This window comes from Osmia bicornis, chromosome 10 (assembly GCF_907164935.1).
Source record: "Osmia bicornis bicornis chromosome 10, iOsmBic2.1, whole genome shotgun sequence".
NCBI classification, from domain to species: domain Eukaryota; kingdom Metazoa; phylum Arthropoda; class Insecta; order Hymenoptera; family Megachilidae; genus Osmia; species Osmia bicornis.
Genome location: NC_060225.1, coordinates 8,093,859 through 8,120,109, shown reverse-complemented (window position 1 = coordinate 8,120,109; position 26,251 = coordinate 8,093,859). Strand labels below are relative to the sequence as shown.

At 41.9% G+C, this 26,251-nt stretch overlaps 3 protein-coding genes across 12 annotated transcripts; 2 read left to right on the top strand and 1 right to left on the bottom strand.

Moving 5' to 3' along the window:
- The first annotated feature begins 65 nt into the window (after positions 1-65).
- On the top strand, positions 66-6,517 carry LOC114875614 (heterogeneous nuclear ribonucleoprotein U-like protein 1). 2 transcript variants are annotated; one of them, XM_029186089.2, is made up of 10 exons: positions 66-308; positions 744-1,930; positions 2,213-2,411; positions 2,498-3,237; positions 3,306-3,434; positions 3,501-3,669; positions 3,753-4,004; positions 4,084-4,345; positions 4,428-4,793; positions 4,918-6,517. In XM_029186089.2, the coding sequence occupies exons 1-9, from the start codon at positions 179-181 to the stop codon at positions 4,756-4,758; spliced, it is 3,399 nt and encodes a 1,132-aa protein (XP_029041922.2). In that variant the 5' UTR covers positions 66-178; the 3' UTR covers positions 4,759-4,793; positions 4,918-6,517. The 2 variants fall into 2 exon arrangements, with proteins under 2 accessions (XP_029041922.2, XP_029041921.2); XM_029186088.2 differs by having other exon boundaries at positions 67-308; positions 4,963-6,517.
- Positions 6,492-17,785, bottom strand: LOC114875610 (histone-lysine N-methyltransferase ash1). Of its 8 annotated transcripts, none has more exons than XM_029186079.2 (14): positions 17,694-17,785; positions 17,307-17,623; positions 15,860-16,261; positions 15,566-15,774; positions 15,340-15,459; positions 11,017-15,208; positions 10,446-10,942; positions 9,936-10,357; positions 9,531-9,857; positions 9,295-9,467; positions 9,023-9,189; positions 8,751-8,963; positions 8,463-8,634; positions 6,492-6,897 (listed from the first exon to the last, which is right to left on the bottom strand). In XM_029186079.2, the coding sequence occupies exons 3-13, from the start codon at positions 16,029-16,031 to the stop codon at positions 8,491-8,493; spliced, it is 6,636 nt and encodes a 2,211-aa protein (XP_029041912.2). In that variant the 5' UTR covers positions 16,032-16,261; positions 17,307-17,623; positions 17,694-17,785; the 3' UTR covers positions 6,492-6,897; positions 8,463-8,490. The 8 variants fall into 8 exon arrangements, with proteins under 8 accessions (XP_029041912.2, XP_029041913.2, XP_029041909.2 ...); XM_029186080.2 differs by having other exon boundaries at positions 6,492-6,657; XM_029186076.2 differs by having other exon boundaries at positions 6,492-8,634.
- Positions 17,786-18,186: 401 nt separating this feature from the next.
- On the top strand, positions 18,187-26,234 carry LOC114875617 (protein enabled). Of its 2 annotated transcripts, none has more exons than XM_029186098.2 (8): positions 18,187-18,383; positions 20,066-20,387; positions 20,560-20,681; positions 20,749-20,810; positions 20,883-22,213; positions 22,276-22,464; positions 22,534-22,783; positions 22,856-26,234. In XM_029186098.2, exons 1-8 carry the CDS (start codon positions 18,379-18,381, stop codon positions 22,882-22,884), a joined length of 2,310 nt encoding a protein of 769 aa, XP_029041931.1. In that variant the 5' UTR covers positions 18,187-18,378; the 3' UTR covers positions 22,885-26,234. The 2 variants fall into 2 exon arrangements, with proteins under 2 accessions (XP_029041931.1, XP_029041930.1); XM_029186097.2 differs by lacking the exon at positions 18,187-18,383 and adding an exon at positions 19,622-19,988.
- Positions 26,235-26,251: the final 17 nt, after the last annotated feature.

Sequence of the window (26,251 nt, the reverse complement as noted above, 5' to 3'; positions counted from 1 at the left end):
GAAAAAATGCCACATTTGGCCAATAAAATCCATTTACTACACGTAACGCGTTGTTTGCAGTTGGGTCGCCATATTGTATATTTTAACGCGGGTCACTGGCGCGTGTATGGGCTTTTCGTGAGGTTTTCTGTTGAATAAAACTGCGTGGGCTAAAAGAAACCATAAAGTATCACGCGCAATGGATCCGGAAAAGTTAAAAGTAGTTGATTTACGGATGGAACTCTCTAAGCGTGGACTCGATACGAAAGGCGTCAAGTCAGTGCTTGTTGAGAGACTTCGCAAGGCGATAGATGAAGAAAATGCAAACCGTACGTTCCAGTCGTTCCATTCGATCGTATTTACGACGTTTTACGATTCATTAATCGCAGTATTCTTTAACCGATAACTAACGTTCCCAGTTATCTCAATGTTGACAAACATTCAAATCAGATGATCTTCGTTCAGCGCGCTTTACTTTTCCCGTTATATTACATTAGAGTTAGATGCGATAACCTGTTCCAGCCGTTATTCGAGATAATCGATGGTTGTGAAACATTTATTTTCAATATTTTGAATGTTAGATAGATGCGAAATGTACGCGCCTTTTCTTCTGTTTACGTACGAGTTGTACCCGCGTCGCTATTAGATATTTTTATACGTTGTAGAATCTCGTATTTAATCGATATTTTGTCGATATTGTATTTCTTAGATGTATAATTTTAATTTTGCAAATCATTTAATGATATATTATATTACTCTTTTAGAAGAAGATCAAGAGAAGACAAATACCAATGCAGAATATGATGCTATGAGTCAAGAAGATGATGAAAAATCTACGAAATCAACCAAAATGCCACAGACACCAAAAAAATCTAGTAGATTATCCAAAGGATCGCCAGTAACAACACCACGGGAGGATCCTGCGATAAAGAAACGAAGAACTACAAGAGTTCCGTATTCTAGAAAGCAAACATCTCCGAAAAAATCAGATCAAAACGATATGTCAAGAGAGCCATCACCCGCGATATCAGAGTCCATGTTACTAGAAGAATCTAGTAGTCAAGAAGAGTCTGCTGCGCAAGAAGAAACTTCCATAGAAGAAGAAACTGTAGTACCAGAAGAAGCAGCAGTACAGGAAGAAGCTGCGATGCAAGAAGAGACTGCGATACAAGAAGAACCTACAGTACAAGAAGAAACTGCAGTACAAGAAGAAGCCGCGGCGCAAGAAGCGGCGGTACAAGAAGAAACTGCTGTAGAAAAAGAAACTGTTATGCAAGAAGAAAAATCTGTATTACCTGAAAAGAATGATCAAATAGAAACTAAAGAATCAATAGCTGAAGTAGAACAAGAAGGTACAAACGCTATGGAAGTTAAAAAAGAAGAAGTAAAAGATAATGATGTTAAAGAAAATATTGACAATGAGAGTAAAATAAATATTTCACAAGAATCTGTTGTAAAGTCTCCTGTAAAGTGTAGCAATATCGTTGATCCAGCTATAGAAGGATCGAAATATGATACAGATAACATAGATCATAATCAAAAAGAAGAAATATCAGAAACCTCAGGCATGGGGGAGGATGAAAACGTTACACCCAATGCGCACGAGAATGATACATTGACAGAAAATGATAATGCATGCGATAAAACGGATACCGTGACAATGGAATCTGTTGCAAATGAGGAAAAGGAGGACATAAATCCAATAGATAATATTGAAACTGCGGAACCTGTTTGTGATACTAAAACTGACATTCCTGAAACAGAAGAGCCAACAAATGATACAGTTGAAGAAGCAGAAGATACAATTATGATCGAAAGCGAAAAAGCAGAGGATACAATTATGATCGAAAGCGAAAAAGCAAAAGATGACGATCAGTCAATGGATGAAGATATTTTACTTGGTAGCGAAAAAGAAGCGGACACTAATGTCGATGATAAACAAGATAAACAGGTATATCTTTAATTTTTATTTTATTAGATATGCCCCTTGTAATTTTTTCTTTGATTGTTGCAATACTTGATACTATCCGCGATCTCAGTAAAATATAGAGGACAGCAGTTGAAACATATTTCAGAAAATGGAAATATATATTTTTCATATTTAACAATGTAGGAGATCGCGGATGGTTTTCGCGTAAAGCTACGTCCTCTACATTTCGTTACACGAAAATGTTACTGTACCTACAGGAAATATTATTTTTAATCATTGAACTATTTTCGTTTACGTGGAAAGGATGTAGAGATGACAGAAATAAAACACAAAGAGGATACAGATGTAGTCACGAAAGCACGACGATCGAAGCTTCCTGTCCACAGGGATAGAAAGCGGAAAAGGTCTCCCAGTCCTTTAGAAGATCGTCATGATACACCGCCGCCTGTACTAGCTGAAAACGAACCCGAAATCGACGATGCTGCTTTAGTTTTATCTTGGTGTATGTTGGTATATAAATGAAGATAACTATACTATGCTCCATTCAGATGTCTTCGTTTAATCCGTCAATTCTATTTATTCTTTCAGACGATTCCGATTTGAATTTGGTTATCGATAAGGAAGGCTTTTTTACTGCCACACCTATGCACAACGATGGATTTTCACACATGTGGGCTGGTGCTAGAGCATCCTATGGTTTTCTTTGCGGGAAGGTATACTACGAAGCAAAGATAGTAGACCATTGCCCAGTCAATACAGAAAATGAAGAATATCCGCATGTATTGAGGATCGGTTGGTCCACTCCTTACACATCCATGCAACTTGGAGAAGAGAAATTCAGCTACGGCTATTGTAGTACCGGTAAAAAATTAACAGATAATCAGTACGAAGATTACGGAGTTCAATTTGGTAAAGATGATGTAATCGGTTGTTACTTGGATGCAACGTCGGAGAACAGCGTTGTATTATCATATACCGTAAACGGAAAAGATCAAGGGATTGCGTTCAATATTTCAAAGGAAGAACTTGGCGACAAGCCGTTATTCCCACATATTTTGAGTAAAAATTGCAGCTTCGCTTGTAACTTTGGTCAAGAAACTCCATGGACCGAGGAAATTTTGCAAGACTACGTTTCCATCGGGAACGTAGAACCTCAGTATAAAATCCCTGGTCCACGGAGACCAGAGAAGAAAGAAGAATGCGAAGTGATAATGATGTGTGGATTACCCGCTTGCGGGAAGACCACCTGGGCAACAAAATACGCGGCCGAGCATCCACAGAAAATGTACAACGTCTTAGGACTTGGCAATCTGATTGATAAAATGAAAGTACGTATTCCAGACAAATGTAACATATGGTATCCTTCATTTTACTTAAATGATAAATTCTATTTAAGGATCCAGAATTATTTAACAAAGAAGATTACGAGGCACAATGGAAGATACTTATTCAGAAATGCACTTATGCTTTGGACAAATTGCTGGAAATGGCTTCGAGTAGAAGACGTAATTATATACTGGATCAGGTATGTATATTTGATTTTTTAACGATGAACTTTATATTATGAAGAATTTTTATTTCCCTCTGGTAGACAAATGTGTACCCCTCCGCACAAAGACGTAAGATGAAGAATTTCAATGGATATCAGAGGAAGGCGATAGTTGTAGTTCCACCGGAAGAAGAATTTAAGTCGCGTAGTAGCAAACATAAGCCGATCGAAGGCAAAGAAATCACAGAGTCGATGCTGTTAGAAATGAAAGGTTCGTTGTTTGATTTTTACAACGAGATACGTATACGAGTTTCACTATCAAGCAATTATATTTTATGCACTCTGTGTTTTCAGCTAATTTCAGAGCTCCAGTTGTTGGCGACTCTTTCGATGTTGTTAACTGGATAGAGTTGGACCAAGAAGAGGGTACAAAACTTATAGAGAAGTACAACAGAGAGGGAAAAGAAGCTGGATATGGTCATCAGCAGTCGAGTAAAATACCGCGAATCGATTCGAGATCAGACAGTGGCCGTGAACATCGAAGCGATTCGCGAAGTAGCCGGGACAACAGGGACAGTCGAGATTATCGTGACAGACGAAATAATTGTACGAATCGTAATAAAATACAGCGGTGAACGAAAGTATAAATAAAAGTAAATTACATTTTAACGATAAATGTTCTCAGATGTTGAAAGAAATCGTACTCCTCTTTGGCGCGGCGGTGGAGGTAATATGCCTCGAAGAGACAGACCACAAAGAGGTCACGTAAGACACGGCGGTGGTGGCTATGGTCCTCCGATACCACGAAGAGGAAGAGGGACACCTATTCCGTCCGTACATCGTGGAATGGATCGTAGAGGTGGTGGTAATTTGGATAGAAGAATAGTATCAAGCGAAAGAGGTCGTTCTCTGAATACTCGTCAAGGTGGTGGCTGGGCTCCAGCGTGGTACTTATATTTTTTTCTTACTTTTCAATTTCTCACTGTTCAGTGATTAACTCTCTCTTATTATTATCTTCATTTTTTAAAGGAATTATCAAGGATCGCAACAGTCTGGTTGGAACCAAGGAGGTAACTGGTCAAGCGGTCAATCACAGGGTGGTTGGGGTCAACAAAACAACTGGGGTGGATCGCAGCAGTGGGGTGGTAACTGGAGGGGTTACGGGCAAAGCTCCTACGCTCAAAGCAGCAGCAGCAGCAGCGGCAGCAGCAGCAATTATAATCAGGGTTATGGCAATGGAAACTGCAATAGTTGGAATCAGCAGTATTATAATCAGTATTGGGGCCAACAGCAGCCGAGTGGACAAACAACAACAACAACAACAACATCATCTAGCAGACAGGCTGCAAATAAACAATAATCCGCCGAGATATGTTAGGAGAGTGGAATAGTAAGGTATTTAAGATATTTTTGCTACACAGATGGTTCCGTAGGAAATTTATGATAAAATAATAATTTAAGAAGAAATCAATTGGTTGATGAAAGTATCAAATTAACCACCGTATTTTTTTTTTTCCAGGGATTCTATGATAATTTATAAGAGCGTTCGTGTTTATTCTTTTAGGCAGGTAGAATGGAAAGTGTAAGAACCGCTTCGTTTGACAATTCCACGATGGGGGTGTAGTCAACCGCGAGACCGACGAGGATATATGGAAAATTCCTGATTAGAGTGTTGTCGATACCAGGACATCGGTTTTGACGGCACACAAATAGATGGACAAGTTTTTCCACGACAATATATTCACATTTTTCGTTCGTATATTTTGCAGTGTACGAATTCCAAAGTTATCGCGATTTTATAACTCGATCAAGAATTTAGATTTTATCGAGTGAAGGCACCGTTACACATGCACCTCATACAAGTGTTTTGCATTGCGAAATGCAATATTAAATAAATTTTATTGTTATTGATCACCGTTGGTGATCGATAATCGTAATTGGATGCATGTAACGACAAAAATCTATTCGTATTATAATACGTAGTTTTTAAACGAGTAAAAGGGGGTAACGTATAATAACGTCTTGTAACGATTTTTGATTTAAAGAAAAACGATCAAGAGGAAGAATTCCACGTATGGGTACATTATGCAGTTAGCTGTTACAACCGCAACACCTTTGCAATGATTTATCGCTCTCGAAAAAAGACTCGTGTAAATATGTACAGATTTTCAAACGTATTATGCGGAACGTTCACTGGAAGTCTGTTTATACATTAATAGCAAAATACGATGTAACAAGAAAAAAGAAAAAAACACAAAAAATATGTTCTCGAGACAACCACGAGAGTGATACCGTGTATGATTTTGACTTATCTTTCTAATGCTAATGATGATGTACAAAGGAAAAAAAAAAATATATATCGTGTCACGAATAAATTATTATTAGATTTGATTTATATGCACGCGCGTTTTATTGTATCGATGAGATTACCAGATCATGTTTTGTGTTTGAAAATTGAATTTTATATTTTATATAACATCGTTCTATAAACAACAGATACGCTCTTGTTACCCAACGTACTTCCTCCTGTTCCTAATTCCTTTTTCTTTAACATCGTTTTTCTCCTTGTTCTTTATCACCGTTTTCTTTCTCTATTTCGCTTCGTCTACGTATCGCTTTATCCCAACCGATTCGTTCAAATAAGCTTACAAATAAAGTATAGTACCCGTTTTATATTATACCTTTGTTAGTTCAGTAATAACGAAAAAAGGAAAAACAATTATTTCGTAGTTACAGGATGATTGTCTTTGTACCTCCTTTTTCTACAATACTTTGTACAGTTTGCGAGACTTCGAACTTAAAATAGATTTCCGATAAGTGGTACGGCGCGCGAAATGAGAGTACGATGAGATTAAAAGAAATGAAATGTTCAAATAAGATGATTAATTTTCCATGCATGTTATACGAAAAATGATGATCCTGATTCGAAGTCGACCAAGTTCAAATTATATTCTTATTATGCGTTGATCACGGATCGATGATTAAGAACAATTAATTTCTATCATTCATGTACGATCGAACAATATTGATTTCACAAAATTAGTCCGTAATCGGAGAATTTACCTTGTTGACAGAAGTGTACAAACTTATTCGTAAAAATAAAAAATATCTTCTATTTATTTCGTGTTTTAAATTATTTACAACCCAGATACGATCAGCGCAATTACCTGCTAGAAATATCCTGTATCAGTAATTCAGTCTTCGCACACGCTTAACGCAATCGTCAACGTAATCGACCATGTTGACCATTTTGTTTAATCTACGAACAAGAGTTTAAATTAATTCAAACTGGTTTACATGTACACAATTCTGGTATATCTAATGACATTTATAAACGCATATTCCGTGTAATTGCGCAGATATTCTCATTCGTAGCTCGCATAGGTAATTGTATCGGTAAAATTATAAGCTCTTCTAACATTTCTCTTTTCTGCCATTCCATGCGGAAAAAGCTTCGTGCTCCGTTGCAATGATCTCCTTGGATTTTAATGGATCATTTCTAGAAAAGAACGATACCCTTTTTTGTTTTAAGACAACTATTGAAAGTTCAATGAGAATCCAAAATCATTCAGTTATCCGTGAGCTAAGAACAAGCGTTAATTCCATGATTATATATATATATATTAAATAAAATTCGCGTTTTAAAACATTTCCAAAATGTTCGATAAAAGATCAATTAAAGCGTAACGAATTCTAAATTCATTAGTTTCATCGATAGTAATAATGAATAAAGATAAATATTTCTTTTTCCATGCCATTGAAATTCGTCGTACATGATTTTACGATAGCGCTAGAACGACATGCTTGTGTAATTAACATTGGAAAACAGAAACAGGGTAGCCGTAGTGTGTGTTCATTCGATAAAAACAAACTCGGACATCGTGCAAAGCGTAGAAACATATATATATATATATATAAATATACATATATATGTATATTATATTGTAAATAAGACTTATACGTATTAAATAGCTTTCAATAATATGTATTTACTAACTGTATAATGTAATAATAAATACGAAATCCTGCGTATGTATATTTGTCTTTATAGCAACAATTCGCTATATTCGATCGCGATAGTGAATAAATTAAATATGTTAGTAGAGTTTTATCTATTAATTTAAAAACCTATATATTACACTTAATTCAAAGTAACACTGGGATTATGAAAAATATAATGGTACTTTTTGTGCAATAAAGCCTCGCATGTATTCGATATTCTTTCTCTTATTCAAATCGTTCTTGGACGCCCGCCGCGCGTTCTGATTTTCTTACTGTCACTGCGTGTCGCGTCGCATACCTCGTTCCCAATTAATATGTATATAATTTGTACACTTAAAATATATGCACTATGAGGGAAATTTACAAATTACTTTTATACAATTTAACGATTCTAATTATATTAGAATTGTATTAGAAGTAATAATAGCTCTCGTTATATGCAATTCGATTGATACGTTGTTCCAGGCACCGGAATCTAAATTCCCAATCCCGGTCGATCCATTTCATGAACTCAAATAAACTCTATACGATCGAAATACTTATAAAAAAATGTCGCGTAACATTACGCCGTGAAATATTTCGAACAGAATCGAACGATTCGATTCTGTTCCCATTTGTTCACCCCGATACCTAACTTCTGACGCAAGCGAAGGAAGTTGTCTAAAAATATCAAAACGATGACAAGAAACTACAGAAAATCTCAATCGAAACATGATTCCTACGAATTTTCTATAGTTTCACACACGTAAAAACAATATATAAAAAGATTCTCGACTGATATAGCTTAGGTTCGAGAAGAGTGGTAATTCACTTTTTAAGATTAAATTATACGAATGGACGGGTCATAGTGTAAGGAGACGAAAACGCGTAGCTTATCGTTTTCCTTTGCGAAACGACGATTTAAACGACATCAATTTACGTGTAGCGAAACGAAATAACCGATCGGTAGATCGTCTTTGATTACAGATGTAACTGCGATAGAAATTAGTGGCCCATAGTACCAATGCGTTACGTGTGTGTGTGCATGAACGAGCATGAACACATACGCGTGTACGATAATACCGTATTATCGTTGATGTATAACCCAATGTCACGGATTCAATCCACCTGGCCTTTTACGATTCCGCCTATTCCTTTCTAGTAAAAACGACAGATCCAAAGGATCCTTTTTATTCGGCATCTTTTGTAGTAAACCGATTAAAATGTTATTCAACCTTCTTCTTTGCTCTTCTCGCTGGAATGATCCACGTAAAGGTATTAAATTAAAAGTATCCAACGATATTATCCACAAAAGTATTAAAAAGGTTATCACTTTAAAACAACACCGATTCGTAAAAGCAAAATCGTTACCTGAGCGTACGATGTGGTAGGAGTAGCGATGGATAAAATTTCATTCGATCGTCGTCTACCTTTACTCGTGGAGGATTTTTGTTGATCTTTAACCTGCGTTTTCGCGTTGTCGTTTGTTTCCGATTTCTGATTAGTATCCGCGTCCTGGTTGTTCCCTTTCTTCTTCTCTTTATTCATTTTACTTCCAACTTGTATTCCTTCGAGACTGTGTGGCTGTAAAATTTCACCCAATTATCGACAATTTCTTTCAACAATTTCCTTTGCGTACTTACCAAGTATGTACGGTAATGCTTGATACGCTGCGGAAACGTTTCGAACGCGTATGGTTTCGTGCAGACTTGATGCCTAGCTCTGGCAACTTTCGTGAAAAGTCGAGCAGCGCGATCAACGCGGTACTCGCACACGTAAGTATGCTCTGGCGTGGAACCCACCGGTCGTCCTTCGTTAAAAAAGAAAAAAAAAAGAAGGAAAACAAGCGTTTCTAAAGAAAATATACAGAAGATATAATAGAAAATTGTGTTCGACATTTGGAAAGAAGAACCACCTTTGCAGTATGTATGAGGATCGAGAACCCAACAGCGTTCGGCAACCAAATCGCACGGGACAGCTTCGTAGAGCGGAGCACAGACAACTTCGTTCTCGTAAAACTTTCGAGTAGGCTCGTGATACGTTTCGTGGGGTCTTAAGTAGTGATGACCAAATACAAATCTCTCTCCTCTGTCGAATCAAACGCAATCAAAACGCTAGAACGATTAGAATTAATTAGCTTAAAGAACTTACTCTGTATTCTTCCAGAGTCTTTCGATTCTAAAGATATCCATCTGCTCGTAATCAGGTTTCTGAATGGTTTTGTACGTATGTTTCTCTGGAGTGTCCCTCAACACGTACACGGTGTCCCCTTGTCTGAGCTGTAAATCGCCACGCATCAAAGTAACGTAGTGTTTCTTTCCCTCTTCCTCCTCGTCGCCTTCCAACGGTATCTCCAGATCCACCGGACGCGGATGGCACCTCTCGCACAAATAAGATTCTACGCTAGTGTCGGCTTTAACGCAATCGCAATGCTGCCAGACGAGACACCTCTCGCACTGAATCATCAAACCTTCGTCCCTAAGGCGATAAAATTATATTTAGGATCAAATACGAGTAGCTCTAACCTGTGCAATATTTAATACTACGTTTGCTTACCTGTGCAAGCCACAAATACATCTGATAACATCTTCCTCGCCAGCCGTTGAACCTCGAGGAGGTAAGAAACCTTGAGAAGGAGGGCAGCCCGTCGCGTCCGTAATCGCGTCCACAAAATCAGGTTTGCTGCCCAAATACAATTTCCTTAATCTAGCCGCGGCGATACCCATTTCCGAGGTCCTACCAAAGAATCTAATATTGTTATCGAAAAGTTTGATCATATCCTGATCAAAATTCTCGGCCGTTTTGTAATGACCAGTTCCGATGCACTGATCGATCGTAGTTAAATCTATAGGATCCGATATTTTCTCGTAATAATCCGGTAACTTTCTTTTGGAAGGTAACGTCATGAACGGCGTGCACAGCAGTTGTCCATTTTCGTCGTTTGCAGTTGCAACGATGCTATAAAGATCCTTCAGCACCTAGAATTTTGTTAAACAAATTAGAACTTGCTAATGATCAGCGACAATTGTTACAAGGAAAACTATAGAATATTTCTATTCTTCTTACTTTAGCTAACTTTGCGGTTTTATGTACTTCCGGGTCGTCCTGAGCTTGCGCTAATCTTCTAGTTCGGACCGTACGCGTATTTGTGTTAGTCAGAGCGGTTAACTGAGAGAAAAATGCATCGGATTGGATTTTAGCATCGCCAACGCTCTTCTCCTTCACGGTACCCGCGTTACTAAATTTCGTTTTACCGTTCTGTACCTGTACCTGGTTTACCGACGACTTAACCCGTCTGACTTTCTCTAAATTTCTTAATAAGAAGCAATGATGTTGCTGAGCAAAGCATCGCTGTTGATGAGACATGGGTTTCAGAACAGGTGCGTTAATCAAATTAGTGTCCCCCACTTTGCGGGATTTACAAATGCCCTTTGAATTCACCGACTGTACAGTATTAGACTTTCGTACGTTCTTTCTTGGCCTCCCAACGGATCTTCTCTCTGTGGGTTCACATTGAGCCGGAAGAGTAGCGATACTCTTTGAAACTCTTTGACTCTTTCCACCTGCGAACAGAAGACATAATTAATAAAGATGATAGAATAAGGAGAGAAAATGCAATGAAACAAAATTTCATTACCAATTACTCCTCTGCAAGCGCTACTACCGCATCTGCATTCTTGTCCCTCGGATGGATTAAACAGGGCGAAATTATAATCATAAGTTAACTCTTCTCCAGGTTTAATGTCTCTGGAAGCGAACAGCGCCATGCGGGGAAGCCCGTGAACGCTCCACTTTTGCATTTCGCAATTCGGCTCGCAGGAATGATTCACGAATCTTCCATCACCTCCCATGCGATGTCCATCGATCACCAACCCACCGTCCAATTGCAAACAATAATGATGCGTATCATTGGCGTACCTAGTCGCCATTCTGGATTTGAATTCTCTCTCAGAGACAACTTCTCCAACGTACTCCAGAATAAAGACACCGGATTTGATAGACTGTTGGGTCCTAACGCCCCAACCCTTGTCCTCGGTCATGAATTTCTGCAAACCCGGTGCCCATTCGTGCTTCTGAATCTTCTGATTCTCGCACTTCTCCCCGCAGGGACAAAGCTGTGGGGAACATTCGCTGAAGATCATACGATTGATGCAATCGTCTCCGCAACCGCTCTCCGGCTTGCATTCGCAAGCTTGCGCTTCGTACAGAGTAGTCGGTTTCACGTCGTAATAAACGTTCGTACGAATCTTTTTATAATTCCACGACGGTACGGACTCTCTGCTAGGCAGTCTCGACTGCGTGTGCAACCACCATAGATCGTAAGGTAATTGAAAAGGCATTTTTCTTTGCCGCAGTAATTTGCCACATTGATAAGTGGCGGACAATAACGCGGCGGACGCGGGTTCGTTAGTTTCGCAGACAATCTTATTCTTCCCAGAAGCATTGATGTTCTCGATATTGCCGCGGGTTTTTGACTCGTAATCTTTACCATAGTCCTGCAGAATACCGCCCTGAAAGTAACGCTTCCTCCACCTGGACTGTTTCTTCCTGGTGTGCGTCGAGCTCGAATGTTTGCCGACCTCGTGGTCCTCCGGAAGGATATCGCTGCCGGACAACACGTCGTTCTCCGTGTCGTAGCCTGCGCTTCGCAGACGCTTTATGTTCCTAGGAGCTAGATTGCAAGGACTCGAGGAACCTCGTCGTTTCTTCTGGTTTCCATTGAAAGCTGTGGAATGCTCGGTTTTGATATTCGCCTGGGAACTCGCGCGTTCCAGTTTCTTCACGTTCTCCTCGTTCAATTCCCCGACCTTTTGATTGGAATTGTATCTCTCGAGAGACTCCTCCAGGGACGCGTTCTCGTCGTACGACCTCGAGTCTTGAATCTTCTCGAACTTAACGGGACATAATTTGTTGGACCCGTTGTCGCTGTCCGTCTCGACGAGGTCTTTTCGAACCCTCAGCTGACCGGAACGAGGCTCCGATTGCTCGCGACCGGACGACGTCTCCTGATCCAAGGCACTGGTATTCTCTGGACTGGAATTCATACTGGATTTCGAATGCGCTCTTACAGCGTTGTTGTTGCCGTGTTTCAGCTCCTCGCTGAACACGTCCTCTATTTCAGCGTTCAGCAAGGTGCTTTTGCTGTCCATCGTGGAATCCTCGGTTCCTTCCTTAGGCGTTTGATCATCGACAGGGACGTCCGTACCATTCTCGCTGGTTACATTAACGCCTTTCGTACCATCCGTCTCGTTCGAATTCAGGATTCTCTTCTTCTTCTTCTTCAGCGTTGGAAAACCGGTACGATTGATGGCCTTTCGTCGTCTCATCTTCTTCTTGGTCAATACCAGCACAGCAGAAGAGTTCAATGGATTTGGAACGCTGGAACTGAGATTACTTTGCGTTGGTTTAGTTTCGTTCGCAGTTTCGCTATCGTCGAAGCTCTCCGTCACGTGGAACTCCGCCGCGTCGACTTTGATATTCTTGTCCAAGCGAACGTGTTCCGGTGACGCATCTCTCTTTTCATTCTTATCAGTCTGACTTTTATCAGTTTTTATCGATTTTTCTGCAACTGTCTTTTCGCTTTTCCCGTTCCTATCCGCGTGACTCTTCAAGCTCTTCGAGTCGCTGGAAGATTTCTCCGACTTCTCGGCTTTACCATCGCTCTTATCGAGCTTGTCGCTTTTGTCGAAAGCGCCGTGAGTCTCGGCGGGTAGTTTAGTGACGGTCACGCGAAGATCCTTCACGATCTTCTTCTTTCTGCGGGGTTGTACTTCCACTTGGTTCAACGGTTTCTCTTCCAATAAATCCGAGGAGGCTGCACTCGACTTGTCAGGACTCGCGTTTTCGCTGTCCCTGTGTCTTTTCTTCGGGGTGACTGGAACGGAGTCCTCTTGGAAGAAAGACGCTGAACTACCGCCGTATCTAGTTATCGTCGCTTCGATCGCTTCTTCTATGTGACTTTCCGTGGAGTTCGCTTCGTTCGAGGCCAGGTCGGTGCCGCTTCCGTTCGAACTTTGTGAACTGTGCGGACTCGACACGTGGTAATGCCTCTTTTTCAAAGGTAATCTTTGTTCGTTCGGATTCGAGTTCGTACTCGCGTTTGTACTGCTCTTAGAATCGGTCCCCGATAGCGTCTTCTCCTTCTTCAAGCGTCTCTTCAGCTTCTGATCGTCGCTGGTGGTAACGTCGCCTTTCCTCTTCTTCGTTAGTTTCTTTACGCGAAAGATCTGCGGCAATTCGGAGTATCCCGAGCTCGAATTGTTCCTACCTAAACTGCAAGACCTTGAGAATTCTTCGATCAACTTCTCCAGCTCTTGTATGATACACGGATGGATGCGTATAGGATTTTTCGGGGGTAACAGCAATCGTCGTCGATGCTTGTGATGATGGTGTTTATGGCAATGGTTGTGTATTGGTTGCGTTGCCTTGTCGCATTTATTGTTCGTCACGTTCTCCACCTTCTCCGCTTTCAACACCTCGCCGACCGGCAATGATATCAGAGTTTGCACACCAACGCCGTTAGTTTCAAAGCCGGTTGTTGCTTTTTTAGTGTTCTTATTCTCCTTTAAAACGCGTCGCGTAACCGGCGCGACGTTCTTCTTTAACGATGCTTGTCTCTTGGCCAAAGGACCCGTCGTACCGCTTCTGTTCTCCTTTAAACTTCTCTTGTTTGAACTGATCACCTTCCTTTCGCCAGATATTCGATCGCAGGCTAACTGTTTCTGCCGTCGTAACGGAGTTGTCGCCTTGTTGTTCCCGCCACCAGGTTTATCCTTCCTCATCTTTTTACACGTCCCGCCGTTGCATTTAATCCCTTCCTTCCCGTGTTTATTCGTAACGCTTCTACTTAGGCACTTGACTCGCATCGCTGAATTTGTATTCCTCTTCCTATTTACCTTTCCCTGAGAACACTGTTTGGAAATGTTACAACTCCGTTTCTTTTGGCAAACAGATTTATCTTTCAACTTCTTAGCCGATTCGCTTTCGTCTTCTTTTTCGCTCCGAGGCGCGCCAGTTTTCTGTTGCACCACCGACTTTACTTTCCCTCTTTTACTGCATTCTTCTTTTACAACTTTTTGCTGTTGAGAGGAAGCTTCCTTCTTTTCGCCCTTCTCGTTCTTCCCAGATTTTTCGATCTTCTCTATCTTCTCTATTTTTTCCACAACTTCTGGCTTCAACCTCGGCCTGCCAGGACCTCGAGGTTGCGCGGATACCGTCTTCGCCGGTCTCCCAGGCTTTCGTTTCGGAGGATACAGAACACGATCCACGTTCACCGCTGGCTTCGTAACGACTGGTTGCACCGGTGATTGCGTCGGAGCTGGAGGACTCACAGGACTAATTGCTAGGTGTAAAGGACTGTTGTCCACCGATTGAATTCCCGAGTCCGGTGATACGTTTGAGACGCAAGGATATTCCGAATCGTTCACCTTCTTCCCTATTTTACTTCGCCTTTTTCTCGGTTCCGATAGCAAAGCCGTTTTCTCGACAAATTGCTGTAATAAAGTGGAGCTATACACAGGTACAGGGTTTTGATCGGCATTCTCGCTGGTATCCGAATCGGCTCCAAGCGACATACGTTCGATTGCTTTCGATACTAGCCGACCGCTTTCCGAATCCTCAAATCCGTCGAACGGTGCGTCTTCGTGCTCTTGATCCGGTAAAATGGCCGCTAAATCCTCCTGATTGATCTCCTGAAGCGGTAGATGTTGCTGCTGCTGTTGTTGCTGTTGCTGCTGCTGAGATTGCTGAGTCTGTTGCTGTTGTTGAGGGTGTTGCAAAGGTAACCGGTTCTCCGACGAATCCGAATCCTCGCTACTGCATTCGGACGACTAAACATGATAGAGAGAAAATAGTACTTCTACCGAAACAGAGAATCCGATCGAATCGACAGCCAAACGTAGCGTTACTCCACCTACCACGATTCAATAATTCGCATCAATAATAAGTATATGCAAATTACCTTAGCCCCGCGATTGGCCTTAACTTTTTTCGATACGTTCCTCCTGTTTTTTTCGGATTTCGTTTTTTCCAAATCCTCCTTTTTGGGTCCTTTCATAGTAATCTTTAATTTAAGCGCTCCCTAGGGTGCGATTACAGGGTTTAATTAATTCTTTAACGGATACTTACATAAAACTGTAACTGATTCAACAGAGATACGATACTGTGTCATCGTGACGCGTGCATACCGATTCAAAATTTGTTTCCTGAATGGAAAACGTTTGTTCGCTGTGCTCCGACGTACAATCCGAATTGGATCCTGTATCCTCCTCTTCCTCGCCGCTACTCTCGTCGTCCGAGTCCGAATTTGAATCCGAATAAGAACAGCTACCTTCTGAACCGCCTGAGCTTTCGTCGTCGGAATCGGAATCCTCTTCTGAATCAACCGAATCTGTTCCTAACGCAAACAAAGTTTTCATGATAGCATTCATTTATATATGACCGGCTTTCGTAAGCTGTTAAACGAAACAATGCACCGCTACCATTAGGTTCAGTGGTTGGGTCCCAGCTACCTCCGCCTTTTATGGCATCCATATCAACAGTCGATGGGAGCTCCCTTTCCTGCTCTCCATCGTTTTCCTCCCAGTTCCAATTTTGCAATTCTAATTCCGAAGGATGGTGAATAACAGCGCTCCATCCTGAATCACCAGACATTTTTCAGCTTATCTAACATCCAGTAGAATCCAATAGAATACCATTCCTTATAATTTTGCTTATTCATTCAGTTTCTTTCTAATGGTACAAAGCGCATCTCTACCGATGCGCTCAATATTTTCCTACTGGACTTATCAGCGGTATTCCCATGTTTACTTGGTAATTTCTACCAATGATCTCTTCATTGTACAACAATTGCATACATTTATGCCGTACTCATGATGGTGTAACTGTAAAAATAAACATAGAAAGCTTCATCGCATGGAAAATATGAAGCGGTCGCAAAGCATAAGGATAAATCCTTATTTGTTGATATAAATAACCGAACTAGCATAAATAAAAGCACAATATCCTTAAACATTACATTGTAGCAAAGCATTGGGAGAAAGGAAAGGAGGATGAAAGCGTAAGGAATAAAATAAAAATGGAAGCTGTGCAAGACTGTCGTTAAACTCATGACACACTAATGCCATAAAAAACTCTTCTGAAGTTTGAGCCATTCAATTCCTTTTTATGCAATACCACAGTCAGAAATTGTGATCCTTTGTTATAATCTGAATGTTTACATTTTAAGGTCACTTAACTTTGCTTCTAACACATCGTCTCGTATCTTTGAAAGGTGTATCTTGTAGCGCGGGAGAATGCTTATCTCTATAACCTCGTAGAGAGGAAAAGGGTCGGGCAAGAAATCAAGATTACTAAAAAAATTTACGGGAACCCGTGTCTAGATACATGCAACAATTATCTTAGAAATCGTTACCGATAAAAGACAATGTCATCGAAGAAAATGCTGCTTGTTGATGCGCGGTTACTCCAACTATAGGTGCGTCACATTCGTGTACGCACTAAAGCAGCGGTAACAATAACAGTGATAGAGAAACGATCGTGACGGTAAATAAAGGCAGGAAATAGAAATTTTTCTTCCAAAAAATATCACTCTGTTTACATCGTCGACGAAGCACACAGAAATCTCCAGAGGAACTTCGCACGGGAGAGAGAGAAAGTGTGAGACAGAGAGACACTGTATCCGTGAAAGAAAAAGAGAGAGAGAGAGAGAGAGAGATAGAAAAAGAGAGGGAAAGAGCGAGAGAACTAGCAAGTGGGGTCAGGGAAAGAGCGAGAAGGAGCGAGAGAGGAAAGGGGGAGATACGTTCCGGATCGTAGAAATCGGAAAAATAAAAGGCAAGCACGTTATCGTCGAAGCGACCGCCTAAAGCGGTAAAGAGTGGCGATGTAAGGAGCTGGCTAGTACGCGTTTGATGACAGACACGATACCCTGAGATCTCGTTACTCCGCATTCCACGAATAATGCAACGAGGATCCACACGATTCTGGATCGACGATCAACCAACGATATTCTCGAAGTTGCCTCGAACAGACAGCTGTTTCTGTTTCTCGGTCGATGCGCCAGGTGCGTCGGCGACAGGGCCCGTGGAAACTCCTGTGTATTCGTGTAGAACTCAAATTGCCGCGCCATCTGATGTCCAACGTAACCATTAAACTGGTCCAGCGGTTCATACAAAATTTTACCTTTCGTATTTCATCGCGTAAATACGATTTCTTACATCTTCCGAAAGAACCAGAGTCTGATTCTAAAATAAAAAATACCCTATAAGCAATTAAAAAAATATCACTGTAAAAGAAACAGAAATTAGTACGTACATTTACCATTTCGTTATATTTTAAAGTGTGCGCTATTATTTTTTCTATAAATAATCAGCATAATCGAATTCCTTCAATTCCAACCCCTTTTAATTTTAATTAAAATTTCACGTTCGATCATTTGAAAAATACATTTTGCCACGAGATTTAAATTTGTCGATGAACTCTCGATAAATCGATGATCAATGTCAAAGATATTGTCTAATCAAACTTAGATCGATAATCGATGATCGAATTTGAAATTGCGTCATATCGTTATCGAGATTCGATAGTTTCAGTTTCAATCGGTCGATCGGAATATCATTCGCAATGGATATTGAAAATTTTAATAATTCCCGATGATTAATTTCGACCTTTTTTCTTTTACGGAAATGAAAGAAAGGTGAAAAGGGTGGCAGAAAAATGGCAGAGTGTACTAACGCTTGCGATTCGAGTATTCCCTCTAGGTAGACATGTGCATCGAGACGAAGGGTGGTAGGAGTATGGGTCTGGAGTCGGCAATATGGCTGGCCAGATGTGCATAGGTAGGGTGTCAGGGTGGTGTTAGTGCTGTACGTTATTTATGTCGAACTACCGCAAATCCTGCCCGAATCTCGCGTGTTTTCATGGAATCGGTGATATACTGTGCAGAAGCAGGAATACGGCTTGCATGAAGGCATAGCATACGCTTCCGAGTCAAACAAACATGAAGTAAGTTCCACGTATACGACACAGCATCGAAAGAGAGAGATGGTCTAGCCGTGCCGAGTCGAACCGAGTCCAGTCCGGTTTATGGGCTCGTGCAACACTTCTTTTTACCCTCGACCATTGTTTATACCACCGTCAACCGACGGATACATTCGATCCGACTTCTGAATTTTCTATTACTAAACGCGTCCGATCTTTTCACTGTTCCTCGGTGCACTGTGACGAACGTTCGGCGTTCGAATCTACCGAAAAGTACAAATAACAGGGACAAGCTTTACCGATACATTTTTTCATAAATATACAGAAAAGTGACAGTACCCATCCATTTCCCAATTCCATCCTTACCATCCGAGTATTTTTTCACCGACTGATCAATTACATTTCGTTTACCGGAAATCATCTCCGAATCATCTCCGTATACGAAAGGCTCACGTTTCAACGCCTTTGTGTATTGTAAACGCAAACTCTGTTCACCTTCGCACGTACCATGTCGGTTGTACGACCATGCAACGCTTACATCCGCAGCACCTTCGATTCCAACGTTAGAGAAAAGAAGAAAAACAATGCAACATGGAAATTTCAGCAAGCATTTGTTTATATTAGACAAGACGTCGTTTCGCACGCACGCGCGTATTTTCGCAGCGTACCCCGCGAACAAGAATCCTCGTTTCTCGACCATTCCTTTCCCGAGCGCGTGTTATATTTCTCCAAAAATCTCCAGGAAAACTAGTATGTCAATAGAGCGTTAGATTAGAGAGTACCGTGTTCGTTACGCGCCGATTCGTTTATAGTAGAATAAGTTACACGCCTGGCGAGTTGTTCGTGGAAAAAGCTGTTCCCGTAAAAGTTATCAATGAAATCGGTCAATACCGTTTTTACGGGGATTCGTGAGTCACATTATGATTCACGTCGCGCCTCGTGACGATCAGAAATTGTTTCAAGTACCGATATACAAACGTATATCCGTCGGGGATAACATTGTATTTTAATCGTTAGACTAATTCAGATTCAACGAACGTTTACCTACTCTACACTTTCGGGAACCGTTTCCTTCGTGCCTCCACCATTGTAACGCGTCTGATGGTACAACTAGCCGCAAATAATGCGTAACAATAGATTGTAAGCGTCCTGGGTTAGGCAGATTTCGAGAGGCGGTTCACGCGTGGATCGTTCCGATTAAATTTCATCCGTTTCGATTCTCGATGAAAGTCAAACGAAAGGATCGAATTTTAGGTAGCCGTTTCACGGAGGGACTGCACGCTAGATAAAGAACACGGAAAAGATTGGAGAATGGTATCGCGGATACGGCTCGACCTGTTATCGGGCTTGTCTGATCGTACGGTTAGCAGAGGAGGAAGTGGCAGTATCTTTTCGTATTCCGTTTCGTTCTGTTCTCTTCTGTTCCCGTTTCGCCGGCGACTCGGTGAAAGTGACAACGAGCGTAACAAGATTTTTACGTGAAATCCACCAGTCCTTTGACCGATAAACTGTATTTCGATTTTAGTTTATCTTATTCTTCTAAATGATACCAAAGAGCGGAGAAACGGCCGGCCGATTCATGCGCTTCCGGCGACCGCAACGATCCCTTCCGGAAGAATATCGATCGTGGTAGCGGTTCTTTATACGCGATTTAAAAAAATATATATAAATGAATTTGTCGAGTAACGATTTTCTTCATGTTTCAGCGAAGTGAGCATATCGTCCGCTCGCGCGTCGGTGATGGTTTACGACGACGTTAACAAAAAATGGGTACCGAGCGGCAGTTCGTCAGGACTTTCGAAAGTTCAGTTGTACCATCATCAGGTGAACAATACCTTCCGCGTGGTTGGAAGAAAGTTGCAGGATCACGAGATCGTCATCAACTGCGCGATCCTGAAGGGACTGAAATACAATCAAGCGACAGTCACGTTTCATCAATGGCGAGATAACAAGCAAGTATACGGTCTGAATTTCTCCAGTAAGGACGACGCCGACGCATTTGCCAGAGCGATGCTGCAAGCGCTCGATGTGAGTTTAAACCGTACGAAGAAACAAAACAAATGGAAACACCAAGAGAAAAGCGTATCTTGCGATCATAACTTCTGCATTAATTAGTCTCGATCTTTGCGTTTCTAAACCGTTGAACAGTAGCGACGTAGACGTTTTATATCACTCGATTTAGTAATCCTGTTTCGTCCAGGTGTTGAGCAATGGAAGCAACATATCGAGAAGCCTAGCGCCTGCATCGACTACGCAGCAGCAGCCAGTTTTTCAGCAGCAACAGCCGACTAATGCTCAATACGACGAAGATATGGGATACAGGTTCGTTTTAATTAGTTCATCTTATTTGATTTTCGAATGTATGTTAACGATTGATCGATTTATATAGAACTATGACCAGGGAGGATGTGGCGATTATTCAGGAACGCAGAATGTCTCAACAGAGTCAAGGTAATATGCGTCAGCGCAGCGATACGATAGAACCCGAGTGAACGATTCATGGAAATATTCGTTTCGTTGCAGCAACAAACAGTCCGAACGCGATTTCTCCTAGTTGTCCCCTCGGATCGCAACAGCAACAAGTACCTCAGCAACCTCAACAACAATCCCAACAACCGCCCCCGCAATCTGTACAACAACAGCAGCAACAGCAACCGACAGCCCCGCCTCAGCCTCCGCAGCAGCCTCCGCAACAACAGCATCCGGTGCAGCAAGCGCAGCAACAGCCGTTGCAGCAGCAACCGCAGTCGGGTCATCACAGAACCTCGTCGGCCCCGCCTGCTCCGCAACCTCAGCAACAAACCGTGATGCAATCGATGCAAGTAGCCGGTACTCTGGTCACCGGTGCCGGGCAAATGTCGACCGGTAGCGTTCCTCCGGTACCACCCCCTCAGCCACCCATGTCAAGCACGGCCCCGCCGTGTCCACCGGCCATGATGAACTTTAACGCACCGGTACCACCGCCTCCGATGATGATGAACCAGTACGCGCAATCCCCGTCGTCGCAGACTAATCTGCCAAATCAGACTCAAGCTCAGTCGATTTACGGTAGCAGTCAAACGAATCAGTACGGCGTCGGGTCGAACAATAGCCAGTACGCGACCGCTGCCGTGATCGGGCAAAGTCCGAGCCAATATTCCACCGGCAATCAGAATAATTTTTACGGTAACAACGGGCAAGTTAGTAACGCCTATTCGAGCGGACAGTCGGGACAAGCGAATCAGTACGGCGGAGGTGGTGGAAGTGGTGGTGCTGGTAGTGCCAGTGGAAGCCAATACGGTAGCACCAATTCCCTCGGTCAGTACGCGAGCAGCGGAGCAACGGGTACCAGCCAGTACGCGGTAGGTGTCGGTGTCAACGTCGGCGTCGGTCAGCCGAATCAAACTCAGTACAGCGTCGTGTCTCAGGCACAGGCACAATACGGGACCGGTCAGTTGCAGCAAGTTTCGAGCGCGACGAATCCGTACGGAACGCCGTCGAATTCGGTGAATCAGTACAACAGCACCGGTGGCGGTGGTAGCAGTGGTAATTGCGGAGCTGGCGGTGCCGGAGGTAACAGCGGCAATGCCGGTGGTCATCTCGTGCCACCGGTCAATCCTAGTATTTATGCCGCTGTCGGCAGTGCTGGCCCACAACCACCTCCTATGCTACCACTAGCCGGTCCTGCTGCTCCACCTCCACCTCCTCCACCACCCGCGCCAAAAATGAACACCGTCAATCTCAATCCGCTTTCCGGTTCTGCTCCTCCCGGAGTTCCTGCTAGCAATCCTGTCAGCTCTGCCAGCAACAGCGACCCGCCTCCAGACTCTAATTCGTTGGCCGCAGCTCTACAGGCTCGTTTAAAAAAGAAACAGGTTCGTGTTCTTTTTCTTTATTCCGTTCCTTCTTGTTTAACCGTGTTCCTCCTGTTTCACAGTCATCGCAACAGCCGGTGGAGAACAGCGGTTCGAGTACCAGTAGCAGCGGAAGCGTAGGAAGCGGTGGAAACTACGGCACGTTGGGAAGAGGCGGAGGTGGCGGTATGGCTTCCATGATGGACGAGATGGCTAAAACTTTGGCTCGTAGACGAGCTGCCGTCGAGAAGAAGCAACCCGAACAACCGCAGGTATGCTTCTTCCACTTGTATTTTATTTCATTCGAATATTTTCCATTTTCTTTTGGTCAATTCCAACAGGAACCCGAGAGTTCGCCCGACAAGAAATCATGGGACAAGAATAATTCGAATAATAAATTCTCCAATGGTGCCGAATCACCGAAATCGGTTCGCAAAAGGTTTGGTTCAGCATCGGAGGATACTCTATTGAAAGTAAACGGCGTTAACGACGGAGCTGTCCTCACTGCTCAAGAAATGGAGGCGTTTAAGGCGGAGATCATCAAGGAAGTACGCAAAGAATTTCAAAAAATGAAACAAGACATTGTGGACGGTAAGCGTTACAAGTCTAATCGGAGGAGAAACTTATGGACAGTTTCCTTACATTCTCGTACGATGTTTTTAGCGGTCAGAGCAGAACTGAGTAGAAGATAAAGATGCGACAGACGAGGACCAGTTTCGCGTATAATTGAGAAGAGAGAAGGATTCTACTACCGTGTAGGTCAGCCGATACGATCCATCGACAATGCCGTACGCAATTTTTTTTACTTCGTATTCGCGAGAATGGAATGCAGTTATACCCCATGTATATCAGACATGTTTGTGTGTAAGTACGTTATATCTAATCTAATGTTCTAAGCGAACCGTATCAATCGTCGCTTGCCAAACGGAAGGTAAGCAACGTTGAGACTTTGGATAAAATTCATTTTTAATTCAGACAGTTCGATGCACAACACACACACACACGTACACGTCTCCAGTCATTTACGTTCGCATGCGTATTAATCTTCGGTGGTACTGTACAATCTGTTTTTTTATTATCAATGACGATCGCCGTGTTTTAGAGTTAAATTACGGATAACTTAATGTAACGTAACGTAACGCTGATCCCACGCACAATGGAAAACAGTTTCTATGTAAATATCGACCGGATTCGATTAAAGAGACTCGTCTAGTCTAAATGCATTTAAATCTGGGGGCTAAAAGAACGCGTGATTAATTCATTTGCGATCGACTGACGCGACGTTTCTTCGATTCTGTATTTAAAATGCACCGCGTACTATCGGTTCTAACTTTTGCTTCTTTCGTACATACCACCTCTTCCGTGTACAGATTTCTCACTAATACGCACAGCTACGATACATTCCACCAATAAAACCGTTTTTTGGTACTTGCGCGCAACGGATAGATTAGAATTGAAAACGATCATCGATCGACTGCCAGAATTTCTAACTAACGAACGAACGATCGACGAGAATACATTTACACTAATCCGAGCGCGAAAGGATTGCCACTGATTTTTATATTTACGCATCCAATGATCGTTCGAAATTCAAAATTCAATGCGCGACTGAGCGATCATGTTTGCTACCGATACTGTATACTACTCTCCGTTCTTATATTTTTTTATCGCGTCTCTCGTACGATTCTCACGAAAAATGAGTAAATTAACGTTGCAGTTCGTATATATTCTATGTATCTATAATATAGCCGTATATACGCTGATCTGCACCGGCTTATTGGCATTTATTGCTTTTACCAAAAATATAATTGGGGATGAGAGAGAGAGAGAATGTGTGTGCGTGAGTGTGCGTAGAAAGAAGCGAGGAAACACAAACGTGAAGAAATGATAATCGTGTCCATTTCCTTGACAGCATCGATGTATTTTCGAACAATATTTGATAACGCTATATCAACTTAACTCGATTCACGATACGATACGATACGGTATGATGTGATATTATAGTACCCGCGTATCTAGTATTGAATGACGCGAGCAAGCATGAATGTTTCGTCGCGTAAGTATCTTTCTTTTTTTCATTTTATTTATAAGGAGAATTGTAAACGACTGATCGGTAAATTAACAGAATTATTAAGAATGCAAATGTTCGAAGGCTTGTTTTAGATAAAACTATAAGTATTATCGGTGAAATTTTTAACTATCGTTCTAACGCAACAATTTCTCTAGTCGTATAAGAAAATCGAAGAACGGAAACGAAACGTTTTCGGTAATAAGCATGCCCGTTGAACTTTACGTTTCTCAAATACGATACGTTTGCTATTCCAAACTATCGATCATATCTTTGCATAAACATGTTCTTTGTACGCATGTCTTACTTGTGGTCTTACTACTTTTATCAAGTTTCCTAGCTTTCGACAGCCGAGAAAAGACTCCGGATTTTCAACGAAAAACGATTGAATCGCGTTGAAATGATATCGGTCGGACGATAAATAAGAGAGGGGAAAGAGGTGATAATCCCCTTTTCCCAGCGATAACTACACAATCATTCCGGCGGTGTTGTTTGCGATCGGTGTAAACACGCGAAATTTTGTACGTCAATTGTATTCCATCGATGGAATTGTACAATTTTCATTTTTACTTCTTTTCTACAATTTTTTCTTTTTTTTAAAACAACTTTATCCCCGTTGCTCTTAAGCTAAACACAATGTTACGGTTCGATCGCGTGATCTTTGAACAGAGAAAAAACAACGACTCGACGAAGCTTCTCGTTCGAAGATGCGAAACTACATTTAAACTGATTAACAAGCAGGAGAGCAGGTACGAAAGAATCGACAGGTGTGCGTGCGCGGGTGTGAATGTGTTTCGCGTTTACGTGTTGCGACGCTGGTGTAAAGGAGTGTAGAAAACCGTGGAGGGATTCGAAAGGGGAAAGTTTTGGGCGCGGCAAAGTACGCAAAGTTCGATCAGTAAGAAAGGGAGGAAACGAATCGCACGGGGTTACGAGAACAGCTAATCGAGAAAAGCGAGACTAGTATTAGATGCATTTATATTCTATTTAACATATGTATATTTATATATACATACATCGTACATGGATAATTTTAATAACGACAAGATTAACGCGCGAGCATTAAGAGTAAAAGAAGAAAAATGAAAGAAAAAAGGGGAAAAAAAAAAAAGAAAATGACGAGTGTTTGTTACGATTGAAATTATTTAAGGAACGCAAGAGAGCATGGCGATAAAACGGATTGACACGTTGCTTATCGCGACACCGACTAATTCGAGTCGAGAGATATACCGTACCCCAGGGCCATTATAAACGGTGTGTATCATAATTAATGTATCAGCAACAAGCAAATACACGTATGATATAAAGAATTACGTACGAGAATGCTACTTTATATATTAACGCGCGACGCAGCGGCAACGAGAGGTCATAATGTTCTTTTCTTCGTTATCATTAATCTACCCCGTGTTTTTCAAGTTCGATAAAAATAGTATTCACAGTTTTCTGTCATTATTTTCATTTCCAGTTCCGATACAACGATTTCTGTACATTGGTTCGTCGCAAACCGATCGTCGAGTCTCGTCGCCGTTTCCGGTCGTTGCTCGAATGTGAATCGACGCGATGGAAACCGTGTCTGTAATCCGGTCGTTTCGATAGTAAAGCGAGAAGAATCGAGGTCGCGCGTTGATTCGCGGCTGGAAAGCAATAAATAAAAACGCGTCGCCTTGGAGCGATCGTTCGGCTCGTCTGTTTCGTGAACTATCGAAACGATCGGTCGCCACGGCAAGGACGGAACGTTATCCTAAACTCGTTCTTAAAGAAGGAGAAGCTCGACGAGGCCGCATAGCGTATTTTATTAGCATTTTAAGCGATCGCCAGACGCGCGAGGAGAATTTGTACGAAATACAATTAGCGAACGTTAGTATACATACGAGGTTTTGAATCGATGCCGAACACACTGTTTCTTAAGACGTATCTTGAAAATATTTGTATTGTAAATGAATGACGAAACAATAATAAAAAGTATACGCCCAAGTGTTTCTTTCGACCGA